The sequence below is a fragment of the Patiria miniata genome, unplaced genomic scaffold (genome assembly GCF_015706575.1).
Source record: "Patiria miniata isolate m_02_andy unplaced genomic scaffold, ASM1570657v1 HiC_scaffold_30, whole genome shotgun sequence".
Classification (NCBI taxonomy): Eukaryota; Metazoa; Echinodermata; class Asteroidea; order Valvatida; family Asterinidae; genus Patiria; species Patiria miniata.
The window spans coordinates 2,193,019-2,209,011 of NW_024037070.1; the positions used below are offsets into that span (position 1 = coordinate 2,193,019).

The 15,993-nt window shown below is 43.0% G+C and overlaps 1 protein-coding gene across 2 annotated transcripts in view; it reads right to left on the reverse strand.

The window, feature by feature from the left end:
• LOC119739432 (chloride channel protein B-like) overlaps positions 1 to 15,993 on the reverse strand; it is a 92,654-nt gene that overhangs the window by 15,948 nt on the left and 60,713 nt on the right. For both annotated transcript variants that reach the window (XM_038214383.1, XM_038214382.1), the window contains exons 10-14: positions 13,573 to 13,718; positions 12,588 to 12,759; positions 11,406 to 11,586; positions 9,246 to 9,412; positions 7,564 to 7,743 (exon numbers count right to left, since the gene is read on the reverse strand). In XM_038214383.1, the coding sequence (XP_038070311.1) occupies positions 7,564 to 7,743; positions 9,246 to 9,412; positions 11,406 to 11,586; positions 12,588 to 12,759; positions 13,573 to 13,718 (846 nt within the window). The remainder of the gene's footprint in view (positions 1 to 7,563; positions 7,744 to 9,245; positions 9,413 to 11,405; positions 11,587 to 12,587; positions 12,760 to 13,572; positions 13,719 to 15,993) is intronic.

Sequence of the window (15,993 nt, forward strand, 5' to 3'; positions counted from 1 at the left end):
AGCAATGCAATCCTTCTGCATCTACAGTTCAGGTTTCTACTTGTCCTTGAGGACGTGACACGTGATGGTACATGTATGTGTTTTCGCCTTGCTCTTCTCCATTCCACCATATATCTCTACTGTTTGTACCATTCCCTATGATCAGAACTGTGTCATATTTGTTGCAATTTCCAACAGCATCAACTCTGCATTCTCTCAACATCCTTCTGCTGAGTTGATGGTCTCTGGTGATTTTAATATTCACCATAAGAGAAAGCTGGTACATTCTCACAGCACAGATGCTCTTGGTGTCCATGCTTTCAACTTTGCTGTGTCTCTGACCTTACTCAAATCATCTCAGCTCCTGACGAAATTCTGGATCATGTTACTGACTGGCTCCTCTGGCAACTTCAGATCACAACAAAATTAAAGTTAAGGTTAGCTGCACCTCTCCACTGACTAAATCTCGCTCTTTTGCGGCGTCCCTTGGAACTCCATATTTTGCCCAAGTCCATCTGAGCTAGTCAACGCGGTCACTGAACGGATTCAGATCTGAATGGATCTCTATATCCCCTCCCTGAACCTACCAAGTCAAACCTATTCTCTCAGCCAAGGTTCACTCCTGCATGTATTGCTACTTTTTGCCGATATGAATAATTATTTCCATCAGTTTCATTGAGATGGTTCAGATACGGGCACCTCTGATGACTCCTCTGGTGGCTACGGAGCCCAAACTCGGAGGCCAGGCAGGGGATGCCATCAGCCGGAGGAGGCCCCTGGTTCTGTCGCACATATCGTTGGCGGCGTCGCTCTTCTCTTTCGCGGGTGCGTGCAGTCTCCAAGAGATCCACTGACTCATGGCATGTAGACTGCCATGTGTTCCAATCTGAGGCGAGCTGCTCCAGGTTGGAGGGTGTGACCCCGCACTTCTTCAACATCACCTTAAGATGGTCCTTGAACCTTCATCTGTCCTCTGACGGTTCGGTATCCACTGGAGAGCTCACCATAGAGCAGCGTGCGAGGAAGTCGGTCCCGAGACATCCGGTAGACGTGTCCAACCCAGCGGAGTTGCCGTTGGATAATGAGGGCCTCAACACTGAGACAGCTGGCTGTTTGGAGGATGGTGACATGCGGAACCCAGTCCGCCCAGGTAAGCCCAAGGATACGCTGAAGACAACAGATGTGGAAAGCCTCAAGGCTTCTAATATGGGCTCTGTAAATGGTCCAGGCCTCACAGCCATACAGCAGGGTGGAGATACAGATGGCCTTATAGACGGCGACCTTGGTGGAGATGGAGATGTCCCGGTTGAAAAACTCACGGTGTGACAGCTAGCCAAAGGCGCTGGAGGCTTTTCATATCCTATTTTGGACCTCCTCGTCGACATTACAGGACATACTCAGGATGCTGCCCAGGTAGACAAAGCTGTGGACTTGACTGATGTCCTCCGTCGCGACATGAAAGGGCATATCAGAAGGCTGGTCTTCGTAGGACACACGGTACTTCTGTCTTCCTGGCATTGATGACGAGTCCGGCGCTGGTGTAGGTGTCGGCCATGGTGTCAAGGATCCTTCGGAGGCCCGCTGCCGAATGGCTGACAAAGGCGGCGTCATCAGCATACTGCAGATCGAAGATAGTCTTAGTCCTGGACTTAGTCTTGGCTTGCAGTCGTCGCAGATTGAAGAGGCTGCCATCGAGCCGATACCAGAAGGTTATGCCGTCATCCAGATGGAGTTGGTGTCGGGAAAGAAGAGTTACAGCCACTAGGTATATGTTGAAGAGGGCCGGTGCGAGGTCATGTGCGGCGTTTTTCCTTTTCAGAAGGTTGTGGATCTCTGATGAGGTGTCATCAAACCAGTCCTTGTGACGTCTGCGGGTGTGACCCAGGACCGTTGTAGCGGCCTCAAGGATGGTGGAGGACAGGGTAATCCAATGATCTGTGGAAGACCCATCAATGACAATGGTAGGGTCGCAAGCTCCATGTACGGACATGGAGGCAGCGCGAAGCACAGTGGAGTGAGTTGGGGGAGAGGCAGTCAGAGCGCTGGCCAGACTCTCCCGCAGATTCTGCTTCTTACTGGGATCCCGTAGGGCACCGCAATTAAGCCGTCTCCTGCCAGCTCTCTTGCGAACAGGAGGTCAGATCCTGAGCCGGAAAATGGAGTGAACAAGACGGTGGTCGGTCCAGCATTCGGCACCCTGAAGGGCTCTGGTGATGGAGACGTCGTTGAGATCACAGCGCCGGACGATTACGTAGTCTATGAGGTGCCAGTGCTTGGAACGGGGGTGCATCCATGAGGTCTTAAGCTTGTGAGGGAGCTGAAAAACTGTGTTGGTGATGGTAAGGTCGTGGTCAGCACAGAGGTTGAGGAGCCGGAGTCCGTTGGAATTGACAGAGCCAACCCCATGCCTGCCGATGACACTGCCCCATACAGTATAATTAGAGCCGACCCGCGCATTGAAATCGCCGAGCAAGATGATTTTGTCGGTCCGCGGGATTACTTGGAGTGTCTGGTCGAGAAGGTCATAGAACTTGTCCTTAGTGTCCTCGGAGGAGGTGAGGGTGGGGGCGTAGGCACTGATAATGGTAATGTGTCTCCGGGCTGCCAAAGGGACACGGAGAGTCATGAGCCGCTCGCTCAGGTTAACAGGGGCCTCTGGTAGGCAACTGAGAAGGGATGACTTGATGGCGAACCCCACACCGTGGATCCTGGCGGCCTCCTCTGGGAGCCCCTTCCAGAAGAAGGTGTACCCTTCCCCAACCTCAGTGAGGGAGTCCTCTGAGGCAAGACGAGTTTCACTAAGCGCGGCGATATCGATGTTGTAACGTCTGAGCTCGGCCGCGATGAGGGCTGTACGCCACGGAGGATGATCACTGGCTATGGGAACCTTGGAGTCCATCAGCGTGCGAACATTCCAAGTAGCGATCTTATAGCAATGTGCCGACTGATGCGGGCAAAGTTTAGTTTTCTGTCTTCTGTTTCGGCCGCAAAAAGGGATGTCCTGGTGGGCGCGGCTACCCACCCAGGAAGAGGCGAGGCGTACGTTTTTTTGAGCCACCTTTTCTAGGCCCGTCCTCGGAGAGAGGCGAGCAGCGCGGACCCTAAAAAGGGCTGCTCGGTCGCGCGGACAGCTGCCGAATGGGGACGCCGCTCCATCCCGGCCCCAAACGACCATCACGTCTGCGCTGCCATACGTGCGGCGGACAGGTTAGGGGCCGCCAGTCCCATCCAGGACCTGCCCCCGTCGCCGGCCCAACTGTGGCCGCAGGAATTTTGTATAAAAAGCGAAAGAGTAATGAGGGATAGAATAAGAAGTAATTGAAAGGGGGAGAAACCTGCGCGATGAAGAGATTAGGGTGATGGAGAGGGTGCGCAGTCCTCAGCACCACCAACTTGACCACCAACAGCTGGTACCGATGGCATGACAGAGTCAGGACGACCGGCGGCTGGAGGGGCTGCAGGGGTGGCCAGAGTCTTCTCAGCGCCTGAAGATCCGCCCTGAAAACACGCCTCCCTCAAGGCGCTGCTGGGAAGCCCATAGTACAAAGGCGAGGCCAAACCAGACTTCAGCGAGCTGTTATAGGCAGGCGACCAAAAGGCGGCTCACTGTGCCATTTAACCCATGACTGGGGAATGCACTATGATCGGAAGCCATTCTATTAGGTAGACTGCCGACCTAGGCTAACGAGTACTACCTACCCGGGTTTGCGATCAGAGTTGTCCTTCTCCTAAATGGACTGACGACCAAGTCTGACAAGCTCCACCTACCCGGAGCAATCTGGTTTTGAGGCGCCAGAAACTCGCCTTTCAGAACTCTGCCGTCGGTTTTATAAAAGGGGTCAGCACGAGAAGCCAAGCAGTAGGAGTTTGGTTAGGAGAGGCTATTTGAGACGCTGGCCATATGGGATATTTAATGGTTAGGGAGAGGCTCAATTTCTCCCCCTCCATCCCGGCCATCCTAACCCTCTGACCCCCTCAACAATTATTGTCACACCTAAGACGGTGGCTAATGTCATCCGTCATCTTGACACCTCAACAGCTAGAGGAATTGATGGAATCCATGCAGTTGTCTTGAAAATGTCTTTATTGTGCACAGCGATGCCCAGCACAGCCTCTACCTGATTGGACCAAGGGCAGATCCAGAACACAATTTTGGGGGGGGCCAAAAAAAAATTTGGTCCCCCCAAAAAAAGTGAGTCTCAAAAATTACGGCGTGGGGTTCGGGGCCCGTGAGGGCCCCGAAAATTTTTTGGATTCTAGATGCTCTGTGGTGCGATCTGAGGCAATTTCTGACCACTTTAACCAATTTTTTTTGAGGAAAAGATGGTGGTGTACTCATTGCCTGCCTTTATTGCAATGTCACATTAAAAAAAAAAAAAATTGGTTTCGTTTTGGGGGGGGGGCCATGGCCCCCTTTGGCCCCCCCCTGGATCCGCCCTTGGATTGGACCATGTGAAGCATTGCCAACAGCTCCAGATCAGTTCAGCAAATCTACTAACAGTGGGAAACATCTGTGTATAAAGGTTTGTGTGTTTATAGTTGACGAAGATTGAAGATGCCCTGGCACAGCACTTTGCCTAATGACACAATATTAACAAAAACAAACAGCCTTTGTTTTCGTTAAGATTTGTCTCTGGTCTTTTTTTTTCTTATTCAGTCATTTTGCCCATAGCATTTGTGCATGTTTGTTTGTTCTCTGCATTTTGGGCACTTACATCAATCCGATTGCCTCTATACTTGGCACACATAAAACAGCACCGCAGATGCGTGCCGAGCATTGACGTCATGACAACGTCATCACATGTCATGCTACGTCACACTAAAGGTGCATTTTTGTGAAGGCCTTTATCTACAGAACTATAGGTCCGATTTGGTTGTAGCTTGGTGTGTGCCTAAATGGGGATTAAAGTGACGTCTTCACGTGACATGTGATGTCACATTAAAGGTACACTTTTCTAAGGCATACATCTAAATAACTACAGGTCCGATTCGGTTGTAGGTGTGTACCTGAACCAGGATGTGTTATAGATGACAATTGAGGTAACGTCATGATGATGTCATCACCTGTCATGTAAAGTCACATTGAACATGTATAATTCAAAGGCCTTTGAGAATGTAAACACATAGTATTGAACACCACCTTCAATTGTACACATAACAATATCTACAGAAGTATCGTTCCTGGATGGAAATTCTACTTGTATCTGTACATGCATAAGTCTAGTTAATCACTGTAATTTTGAATTGCGCTGCATTTTTCCCCTTAAAAACTATGGCTAACTTATTTTGAAGGTATAATGCACAAGGTGATGTTAATTAGCTGTTTATTAAATAAATTTAATATTTGAAATTAATATTATGTCTAATCTCTCTTTGGGGGAGGGAGGGGGGGTGTTAAATTGATTAAAATAAATTTAATATAGCAACTTGCCACAATTTTTTTCTTTCTAACGGGGTGTGGCTCTGAAAGAGCAGTTCGGACTTATTGAAATGAATGAAATACTACATCTATCTAAGTTTAATTTCTTTTTGGGGGGGAGTGGGGTGGCTCTGAAAACCGTTTTATGTGATTAAAAATTATTTGAACATGGCAACTTGAACAACCTGTGTTCTGAAAACAGCTGTTTGGGTTGATTTGATGGCTCAAATCTTAAAGAAATATGTGATCTTGCTCCCGACTGGTTGCTTCGCCAAACGTTGGAGAGAAACTCCATGATATTTGGTGCTGCTTGGTAGACTTCATCGTCCATGTCTCTGTGTCTGCTGGGGTACTGCTGAAACTTTTGCTTCATGTTGATACAGTCTTTAGTTGATGCAGGGAGATTTTTACTTGATGTTTCCTCTTGCTTTTCCTCTTCGGAAGGTTTTTGGCCTGCATGCCACGAAACCAACGAAATAAACCTTCCACATCCTCGTAAGTGCCGGCACAAAGTCGCTTTCTTGAAGATTAAAATTTAGACGAACTTGACAGTGATGTCCGCCCGATTCATAAGGATGGTTGCCAAATTCACTCCCCACGTCAGCCTGTTTCGCCCGGAATCCATGGCCTTGATGATCTAAATTTTTGTCTTGAGAGATAAACACTTGAGCTTGTTCTTGATGAAGATGAAGCCATACTGAAGGTAGTGTAATTCAAAAATTATGCGATAATCAGAATCAGGTACCTCAGAAAATATCTTCCATATATCATGAATTCAGAATTACAATAATGTGTATGAGACATAAGAAACCCCTGACACGTGATTCAAGACTACGTCAATCAATTTACTCTATGTAATAATTTGCCCCTATTGTGACGTACATGTACACAATATCTGTTCCTTAAAATGCGTCAACACCCAGAAAGCTGGGTGTTTGGTATAAACTACAAAGGCATGTGCTGTCTGGGTTGTCTGATGGAAATGACAAAGGCAAGCGCCACCCAGCTCGTTATAAGAAACCACAAAGGCATGTGCTGGCTGCACATCTGGTAGAAATAACAAAGGTGTGTGATGCCTGGATTATATGGTAGAAACTACATGTACATAAAGTGGTGTGCCGACCAGCTCGATTGGGGTAAGTGAAAACCGCAGAATTCCTGCAGGTATAAACTTTATGTAGGGTTGAGGAAATGACAATGAAACATTGATCATGCCATGTGGGGAGAGCAAAATCTTGCATGCTCGCTTTAACCATGAGACAAACAATACAAAGTTCTTCATCGGGCTGGTGAAAATACTTCTAATAAGCGAAATTCAAGCTTGTTATAAGCAATGCTCAGTGAGAACGTGTCTCGGATGCTGAATTCGGGCCCAAATAATAATAATAATAATAATAATAATAATTTGGGAGGCTAATCATCCTTACTCGCAGCTGGTATGCTGAATTGCGAAGGACGCGGCTGCAATGTGGTCGGGCTGCTGGCACGTAAAGGCGCCTATAGCTGCCGGCCACATCGACCCATATGACCACGGAGCACAGCCTGAGATCGAAAGTGTTTGATTTTTCTGGAGGGAGGAAAACCGGAGGGCCCGGAGAAAACCCTCGTGGCACAGGAGAGAACCAATGCACAACTCTACTCACATGCGATCCACGGCCAGGATTTGAACCGTGGTCACCTTGGTGAGAGGCGAGCGCTTTACGCACCAGCCACCCATGCCACCCCAAAATCAAAACATGATTCAGCAACTTTGGATTTGAAATCAAGATCCTAGTATGCCTTTTTCTCGGAATATACAGCTGAAGCTGAGCTGAAACTTCATCAGGTTAGTTGTTCAGCGTCCTTCTTTAGATTTTGAGCACGTTTATTGCTTCAAACGAACAAAATGCACTATGATGGACTATACCTTTAAAGCATTTGAAAGGTTTTTCCAAAGGTTTTAGAATGCGAGTTACCAATAAAAAAGCATTGCCAAACCAATTAAAAGTTTAATTAATGACTTTCTTGTTGCAGTTTAGTCACTTAACAGCAAGAGATCTCCTGTGAGGAAACTCCAACCTAAATGCTGTGCATTATTAGAATAACATCAACTGGTTTAAAGAAGACTTCCAGCACAAGAAACGCAAGTTACCAAGAAAGTGCCCATTTTTTAAAATTTCATTTACCTCGTTATAAGTCCAATGAACTGATGGTTCTCCATACCAGAGCCAGATTTCACCACAGGAAAGCCACCATGAGTAGTGTCTAGAAGTAGCTGAGCAATAGTGCTGACAGATTCTTTGCTGTGCAACACATGGACTGGGCTTGCCATGGCATCACTGGTCTTGAATAGTTCTAAGTTGACACTGCAGTCAAACAAGCATCAAAGCAGAATGGTCAGAGAACTACATACAAACAAAAATATGAAGGCTTGGAGGGACAGTGGCCAACACAAATGATTCCCAATACAGTGCACAACCACTGCATTATGGGAGATGGTTGACATGAATTCATTAGCCTACTTGAGATATGGCAGACACAATCGGAGGGCGCTGTTTGATTGGGGTAAACTCTTTTGTATTTACCCTCCTATTGTGTCTCAAATAGGCTAATGGATGAAGTAAAATTATACGTAAATTCCCGGCTTGAAAAACGAAACATTTCTCTACAACAGTATGTGCAAGCAGAAATTTTTAAAGTCTCTTTTATCATCCTCTATAAAGATGATTTTCATGGCTGAATGCTCTTCCCATATTTTAAAACTGAAAAAAAAAAAAACATATGATTGATATCCCCAGATGAAGGACAAAGTGGCTGAAAGCGCTTCAGACATTCTGTGTTCCAGACATTTTGACTAAGATGGCATGCGCCAATGCCCTCGAAGACCATAAGTATTTTGTGATATGGAACTGAGGACCGGGGGAAGAGACAGACATAGCAGCCAACCAAAGAAAGGGCCTTGGATGTGAGTAACCAAATGAGCATGGAATTGTGTTATCAATTTATGTATCTGTAATTGCTGAATACATGTTTAACATATATATGGCCATCATATGGTAGGCCCAGGTATTTCAAGTGGCTTGATATTCTGCAATTACCCATTAACCAGGCCCAAATGGCAATCGCTGCCCAAAGCATGATTAGGCCTTTAAATATCACCAGTTAAATCTGAATAATCTCAATCCTGCTCAGTTTACCATTGTTATAGAAGAACAGTATCTGACAAAAATAATACTCTGTAATACAGGGTGAGTAAAAAAAAAGCGAAACCCAAATGTCGGGACTATTGTTTTAGTGAAGTTCTGCGTGTAGCACTTTCAAAATCTAGGATATGAAAGCCAAATTCATAAACTTTCTTTTAGTACAAGAATCACTCAAATCACTCATATACTTTTAAAGTTACCAAATTTTAAACACAACATCTGTTTTGAAGTTCTGTCCACGGATTACAAAAAGGTAAGTGTACTTTCAGCAAAACGAAAACAATTCACATACGGATATGTGTGAATTGTTTTCACACCGTTTTTGTAATCCGAATTCAGTAAGTTAAAACGGTGGTTGTGTTTAAAATTCAGTAAGTTAAAAAGTGCATGAGTGATTTGAATGATTTTTGTACTAAAAGAAAGCTTATGAATTGGGCTTTCATATCCTAGATTTTGAAAGTGCTACATGCAAAATTTCAATAAAACAATAGTCCCAACATTTGGGTTTCGCTTTTTTTGACTCACCCTGTACTGTACAAACCCGGGGCCATCACCACTAGCATCCTGCCATCCAACCTCTTTCTACCCCATGATCACTTGTTCATTATAGGTTGGTGATTGAATGACCTTAGGTATTAACGTACAATATGTAGCTTCAAACTTACCTCTTGCCCTCGTGTACAATGACTGGTTCGGCATCTAAAAAGGGAATACACTTGACCTCAAGCAGGGCATGGTAGAGTGGATGAGTGACAAAATCACCTACCCACTTGGCCATCATTATTGCCACCATAATTGGAAGTAAGAACTGAATATCATTTGTGATCTCCATCTGCCAAAAAGACAAAATGGAACTTGCAATAAAAAGTAGTTTTTGAGGATTTTATCATGCACACTGTGAAATACCACAATAGCCAATGAAATTACATTTCAAGCTTTTTATGACTTAAATTTTATTAACAAAGCATCAGCATGGCTGTAGAGTTTTGCTCAATGTGCAACGTCACTTCAATCTTTTGAAACGCATAACAGATATGCCAGATTTGATGAATAATTAAAGAACACTAATTTAAACTGCAGAGTAATTAAAAATGAATGAAAAGTTTTAGGCAGAAGACATCTGTAGATTAAGGAGTTAATTAGTATCAAAGAGTATATGATTTGTAAGTTTGCATGGCTGAATGAAAACACAGAGCTGCCAACCTCCAAATTCCAAAATCAGTATTCCTAAACCAGAAATCTGTATTTTCATTCCAAACTCAATATTTTCAAATTGATGAATAGGCCTAACTTGCCAGAAGAAGCCTATACAGCTAAAACTGCCGATACAACTTCGAAATAAATTCATGAACACGGAAAATAAATACACAGACAAGAGAGATCAAGTTCTGTGAACTAACTTGCAGAAATCTTCTTTCTCCATCGATGTTTACTTTAACCCTAACCACCCCAACTCCATCAAAATCCATCCCTCCATTTTGGTGGATTTTGGGGGACTTTGTCCTACAGGCCTGGTGTGACTAAATATTGATGGAGTATGATGGACTTGGGCCTTAGGCCCTAAAGCAAAGCATGCATTGAAAGCAATGTGATTGATGGATTTTGGTGGACTTGGTCCAATACTTAGTAAAAGACAGTAGGGAGTTAGGGTTAACATATAGTTTGCATGTTGACAATGTCAAATTCAACAATTAAATTGTACACTTATCACTATGGCATGTCATGAAATTCCAACGAGTTCCCTCCACGTGCAGTGGCGTCTGTATCGTGAAGCATTCATATAGGTACATATGGGGAGAAACCCCACTGAACTAGACTAATAGCCCAGATTAGATAGAGGGCACTACAGCAACATGTTTATTTGGCCCGACTGTATGTATGCTGAAGAATGTGAACGGAGTAAGTGTCCTACACTTTTTTAACAGTTTTATATCAATACAAAACAATTGGCAAGATTCTGCTGTGCCACGGCAGGAAACAAGACGGATGTGCGGTAATATCACATTTTCTTTAACGACCAAAGTTTAAGAAAAAAAGTTGTATGCCAGAAGATTATGACTGGATTTTACAAATTCAGCATTTACACACTAAAATCTGTACTTCTGTATTTTTTCGTGAATTTCCATACGAAATACAGAAAATCCGTACCAGATGGCAGCTCTAAATACAGATGATTCTATGTATTAATTTTTTTCTGTGATGAAATGTTGGTTTTGCAAAAACCACTTTCACAAATGAAGTTTTAACCCATCCTAAGGAGATATGCATTTTCACTAAAATGCAGTCTCATGATCTCAAGAAAGTAAGCTTAATCTTTAGGGAAAGCTCTGAGATAAAAAAAAATGGGGAGACCAATGTACATGTACATGTTGATTAGAATACAGTGGAACGTCGCTATAACAAACATTGCGGGATCCACAGAAAAGGTTCGTAATAGTGATCGTTCGGTATAGCGATTTTAAGCTGCCGGTGTTCCGGTACTCACTTTTCAATAAATGGCGCCCTTCATAACTTCACCCTGCACGCCCTGGTAGTTACTGAAAAACAACTTTGAACACGTGCCGACTATTGAATTATGCAATTACACAGTTTTGAGCTTACTACCTATATCGATGGGTGGCTTTCCCCTTCTATGCCTTGGGGAAATAATAGCCACTTGTCGCTCTTCTCTTGACGGTTTTCAACAACAATGTTCAGTTGGTTTTGTACACAAAAATCGGGAGCCAAGGACGATGTTCGGTATAGCCGAATGTTCGGTATAGCGGTGTTCGGTATAGCGACGTTCCACTGTACTCACTTTCCATTTATAACATACATGTACTTACCATTATAACCGTAAGAGACATTGTCAATCTGGACACACCTCCAAAGAAAGATGCAGCACCTATTAAGGCAAAAGCCCCAGGGTCCATCCAAGCCCAATATTCATCAGTTGTAATGGACTTCACTCCAAACATAGATACTAGCAGCATACCAATGATCCGTCCATACAGTGCTCCAATGAATCTATTAAGAGACAACAAATGCAAAAATACTGCAACTTAAACTTCCGTGATCTCCTGGCATGCTGGCAGTACTTACCGTTGACCTAAAATGTCTCAAGTCATCTGAAGTCTCCCTTATCCAAAGATTATTGTCACTGAGTTTGGTTGATATCAAAGTCTGACTTTACATATGACAGCGCTAAACAGTTGACCTAACCAAAATGGAACACACATACACATGGACACACAGAAGGAATACGCTTTAGCAAGAGCCCCCTTTCTTGGCTTAAAAGCCAGGGGGATAAAAACAAAAATGAAGAATGTCATAACATATCTACTGACATCCTTTGAAGATAAGAGCAACAGTAATGAAGCCCTATCTATTCTATGAATCTGTTTGTTCTGAAAACAGCACAGTATCACAGCATGTGATACAAAGATCAGGTGTAGGGGTACTTTCCTCGCCTTCCATCGCTGTGACCCGGGTTCGAATCCTGCCAAGCCCAATATGTGGGTTGGCCTTTCAGTCCCTGCTTGATTCCATGGGTTTTCCCTAGAATATCACTCTGGGTTTTCCTCCCATCACTAAACTGTAATGACCTTTTACTTCTTCTACCAAGAGACCCCATTGGAAGTAAGCTCCATCCATCCAATTCTGACACCAATGAATGTTGTCGGGGAAAAAAAAAGTACATAAATGTTTTTGCAGTAAATCTCCAGTCCAATTTGGGGAAAATCATTTTGTAAGTATAAATGAATAAAGTGTTTCCACAAAGGCAAAAGTGAGAAAGGACACCCCGATCAAATGGAAACAGTGTACAACAAAACAAAGGTGGTTGTAAAAAGGAACTTTTCCAAATGATACTTCTGTAGATGAGCAGTCAATGATGGGACTTGCAGCCATGCCTTTTATGGACTTTCTCTCCTGAAATAACAATCCCCCCCAAAAAAAAACAACTCCAAAGAATTTCTGCTTGTCTATGTATGCTGTTGACAATAAATTGCATTAGAGGGCATACTTACAGCATTGGTACAACGAGACCTGATGAGATGTTTGAGCCACATGTCCAGCAAGCCATAGTAAAATACAAAATCAAAACTGTCATAAGCGGCAGATAGTTGAACTCCCAGTGAGTTTGCCTTGAGAAGAGATGTTGAATGGCTTCTTCACCAGTTAGAAAAAGCAAAGTAGCAACTGCAGATAAAGAGTAATCCAGTAAGGCATTAATGTCTGCAATGATGTTTGAATGATTATATATATCATCTTTTAAGAAATGTGGTTTCAATGATACCCGTGTACCACTTCAACAGCCAGAAAAGAAAAATTAAGGGAGACTTGTCTTAGACTGTATCCAGAGTAATGGGGGTGGGGATAAGTCAGGGAGACCATCGAAAGAGAAATTCAAATGCATTTGTGCGCCAACAACGCCTGACACTCCATCACGCGAAGACGCTTTGGCTTAGCTTTGGCTCATTCAGGATAATTAAACAGACGTGTGTACCAACCAGTACATTATGCACACGCAGTGTATCCCGTCCGTGGGGCTCTCAAAAGTATTCAAAAGTGCCCTGTTTTGTTGGTGCACAAAGCCCATAGCTTACTTTTTCTTTCCACTGTTAGTATATAATAGAAATGCAGGTATTAAGAGGTCACTAAAGCAGGCATAAGAATGAATTTCAATGAAAAAAGGAAACCTGTGCAAAAACAGGAAAAAAAGATGTGAAAGCAGGCAAGAAAGCCCCATAATTCCTGTTTATACAGGATGATTCTCCTGCCTGCTAAAGTAATATTTACAGAAATTTGAACAATTTGTTATACACGTACTAGGATAAATTTCACCATTCAATACTCAGATACTTTATGCATTAACATGTTGTGATCCTAAAATAGAATTACATAAAGATTAGCTCCTTAGCTATCCTACAACCCATTGTAAAACAGAGAATGTTGAGTGTAAAAATTAAAGCACTACTTCAAAAAAAAAGGTTAAATGCTTATGTTCCCTACCTTGATTGAAGGTTTTGTTTGAGAACGCAATGCTGTCATTTTCATCCCTGATAACAATTCCAGGTGAACATGTGTACAAACTGACATCCACCTCAGTCTGACTACCTTTTTCTTCCACTAAACATCTAGGGCTGTAGGACTGAGGGCTGAAATAAGAAATAGAACCACAGAACCATCTATTTCTAGTACAGATAGTTGTAATTTCTAACAAAGTTTTTATACCTAGTAGTTACAGTTGATGTCTACATTACAGGAATGAAAATTTATATTTCACAATATCAGACATTTTTGACAAAATTTTATCTTTGATGCATCTTTCAGGATATTATATTACGCTTTTAGTGCATATGTTTTGGATCAATATTTTTTTTCCTTCTTTCTACTAACTGCTAAAGACATTAAGCAGTTCTTTACATTTTTAAACTTTTTCCTTTTTAAAAATTAATTAGTAGTCCCAATTTCAATTGGGCACAGCTTTCATTTCTGTTAATACTGGCTTTTTTGCGATTTTTGCTTTTCTTTTTGTTCCTTCTTCTTTTTTCTTCTTTGTGTTCCATGCAATATCCCATAGACCTTGCACACGTCTTTTGTGGATGTAACTTTTGGCATTCATCTTTGTCATACACCACTCAAAGTTAGCATAGGCATAGGCCCACTGATCTCTATATAAAGATTGGATAGCGGCTGCCCATGCACCAGTCACACAGTAGACTTTGCATATTGACCAATTTGTCCCCAGTCTCACAAAGATTGCCAGGTATAATACGAACGTTCTTCGCGTATTATACAGCGCGCACTGTATCAAGAGTTGACGCCCATTTTGGTCTTGTACACGTATTATGGGCCTTATTCACGAGTCGGCCATATTGAATTGAAAGTTAGGAAAAATGTCATTTTTTGGAACTTGCGAAGAGAAATGAAAGCAAGTTAATGTATAATAAATTCCAGTCTGGTTCAATGAATACTTTAACATTTGTAATTAAACATTCCCTAATGTTTAAAGCCATATTTAAATGAAAAATGACAGTAAAATAAGGTGGCATTGTGCCTGCATAAAAAGTCTGGCGCCATCCCATTCAAAAGTTAACAATTAATGAAATACATTCAGGGAACTCTACAAAAATAGCGAACTTGTGAATATGGCCCATGATGTTCTACAAAGGACACATTTCTGTATTGATTATTATTTCCAAAACGCCGCAAAAAAAGTGAACTGCAGCATTCAAAAAGCAGAGCACAACGGTTGAAGATTTTGAACTATGGTCAGTGGTGATGGTCAAAATTTGAATCAGGTGAACTACTTACAAAAGTGAATCATGCTACCTGTAAAGACGGCAACCTGTCCTTTGTAGATCACCAATATGGTTTCAAAAGGCTTTCTTCTGCGGTTTTCTATACGCTATCCAGTTTTTATATAGAGATCATTGCATAGGCCTTATAGCAAAGTTGTGTCCCAAAGAGTGACATCATGATGACGTCATCATGGGTCAAGTGAAGTCATCTTAAATGTGCAATGCCAAGAGTGGACCCGGCCGGGAGTAGAATGATGGCATTCTTGTCCCTCAGGAAGTTGATATCCTTCTCTGAAGCAGCCCTCTAAAACAGCCCAGCATGTCAGATCTGTGGGAATAGGAGATGGTCATTGAGTAGGTAATAGAGAAGTCTAGAGATTGTCTGAAGAACCCAGATGTCTGAGGTTATGTGAGACCACCTCTGGCTGAACCCTGCAAGATGACTTGCTACTTGATCTGAAGCAGGGGGGATAAAATACTCTGCAGCAGTTAGAAGCCCTTGTTACCCCGTGCGCGACTCCTAGGACTTGAAAAGCTGTGCAGATATGGGGGCTGTATCCTGAAGAAGTTTGAGGAAGATGAAGAAGACTGACTCAGATGACTCAGGCCGTGGTTTCTTCTTACTGGACTGGGAGGCGACAGAAGTAGAAGGGCGTTTGGCCGTGTGTCGACGAAGATCCAACTTGTCTTTGGCCTTTAGACGTCTGGCCTCTTTTATCATTGTCTCGTCAAACCTGTTGCCAAAAAGATCACCACCTCCCAATGGAAGATCTTGCAGGTGATCCTCAGAACCAAATTATGGGAAGAACAAATTGTCCAAGACAAGGGAACGTTGTTGCAAGGAAGCTGTAGCAATCCTCAATGGAAATTCATTGACGCAAAAACCAACCAGTCAACCAGGAAATGAAAAATTTCAGGCAATTTACTTGGATCACACAAGGAAGGATCTCCATAACATCGAGCAAGGGCATTCAACAACAGGATGGGGAAAGAGGCTACCTTGGCCCCTTAACGCAGGCGTTTGTCCAAAGAGGAAATTCTTTTGTCAAGTGTTTTTGTTTTAGTATTAAACAATTTGCTTATGAAGTTGCGAGTTCTCAATTCAGACGAGTTATCAGGAGAAAATCGG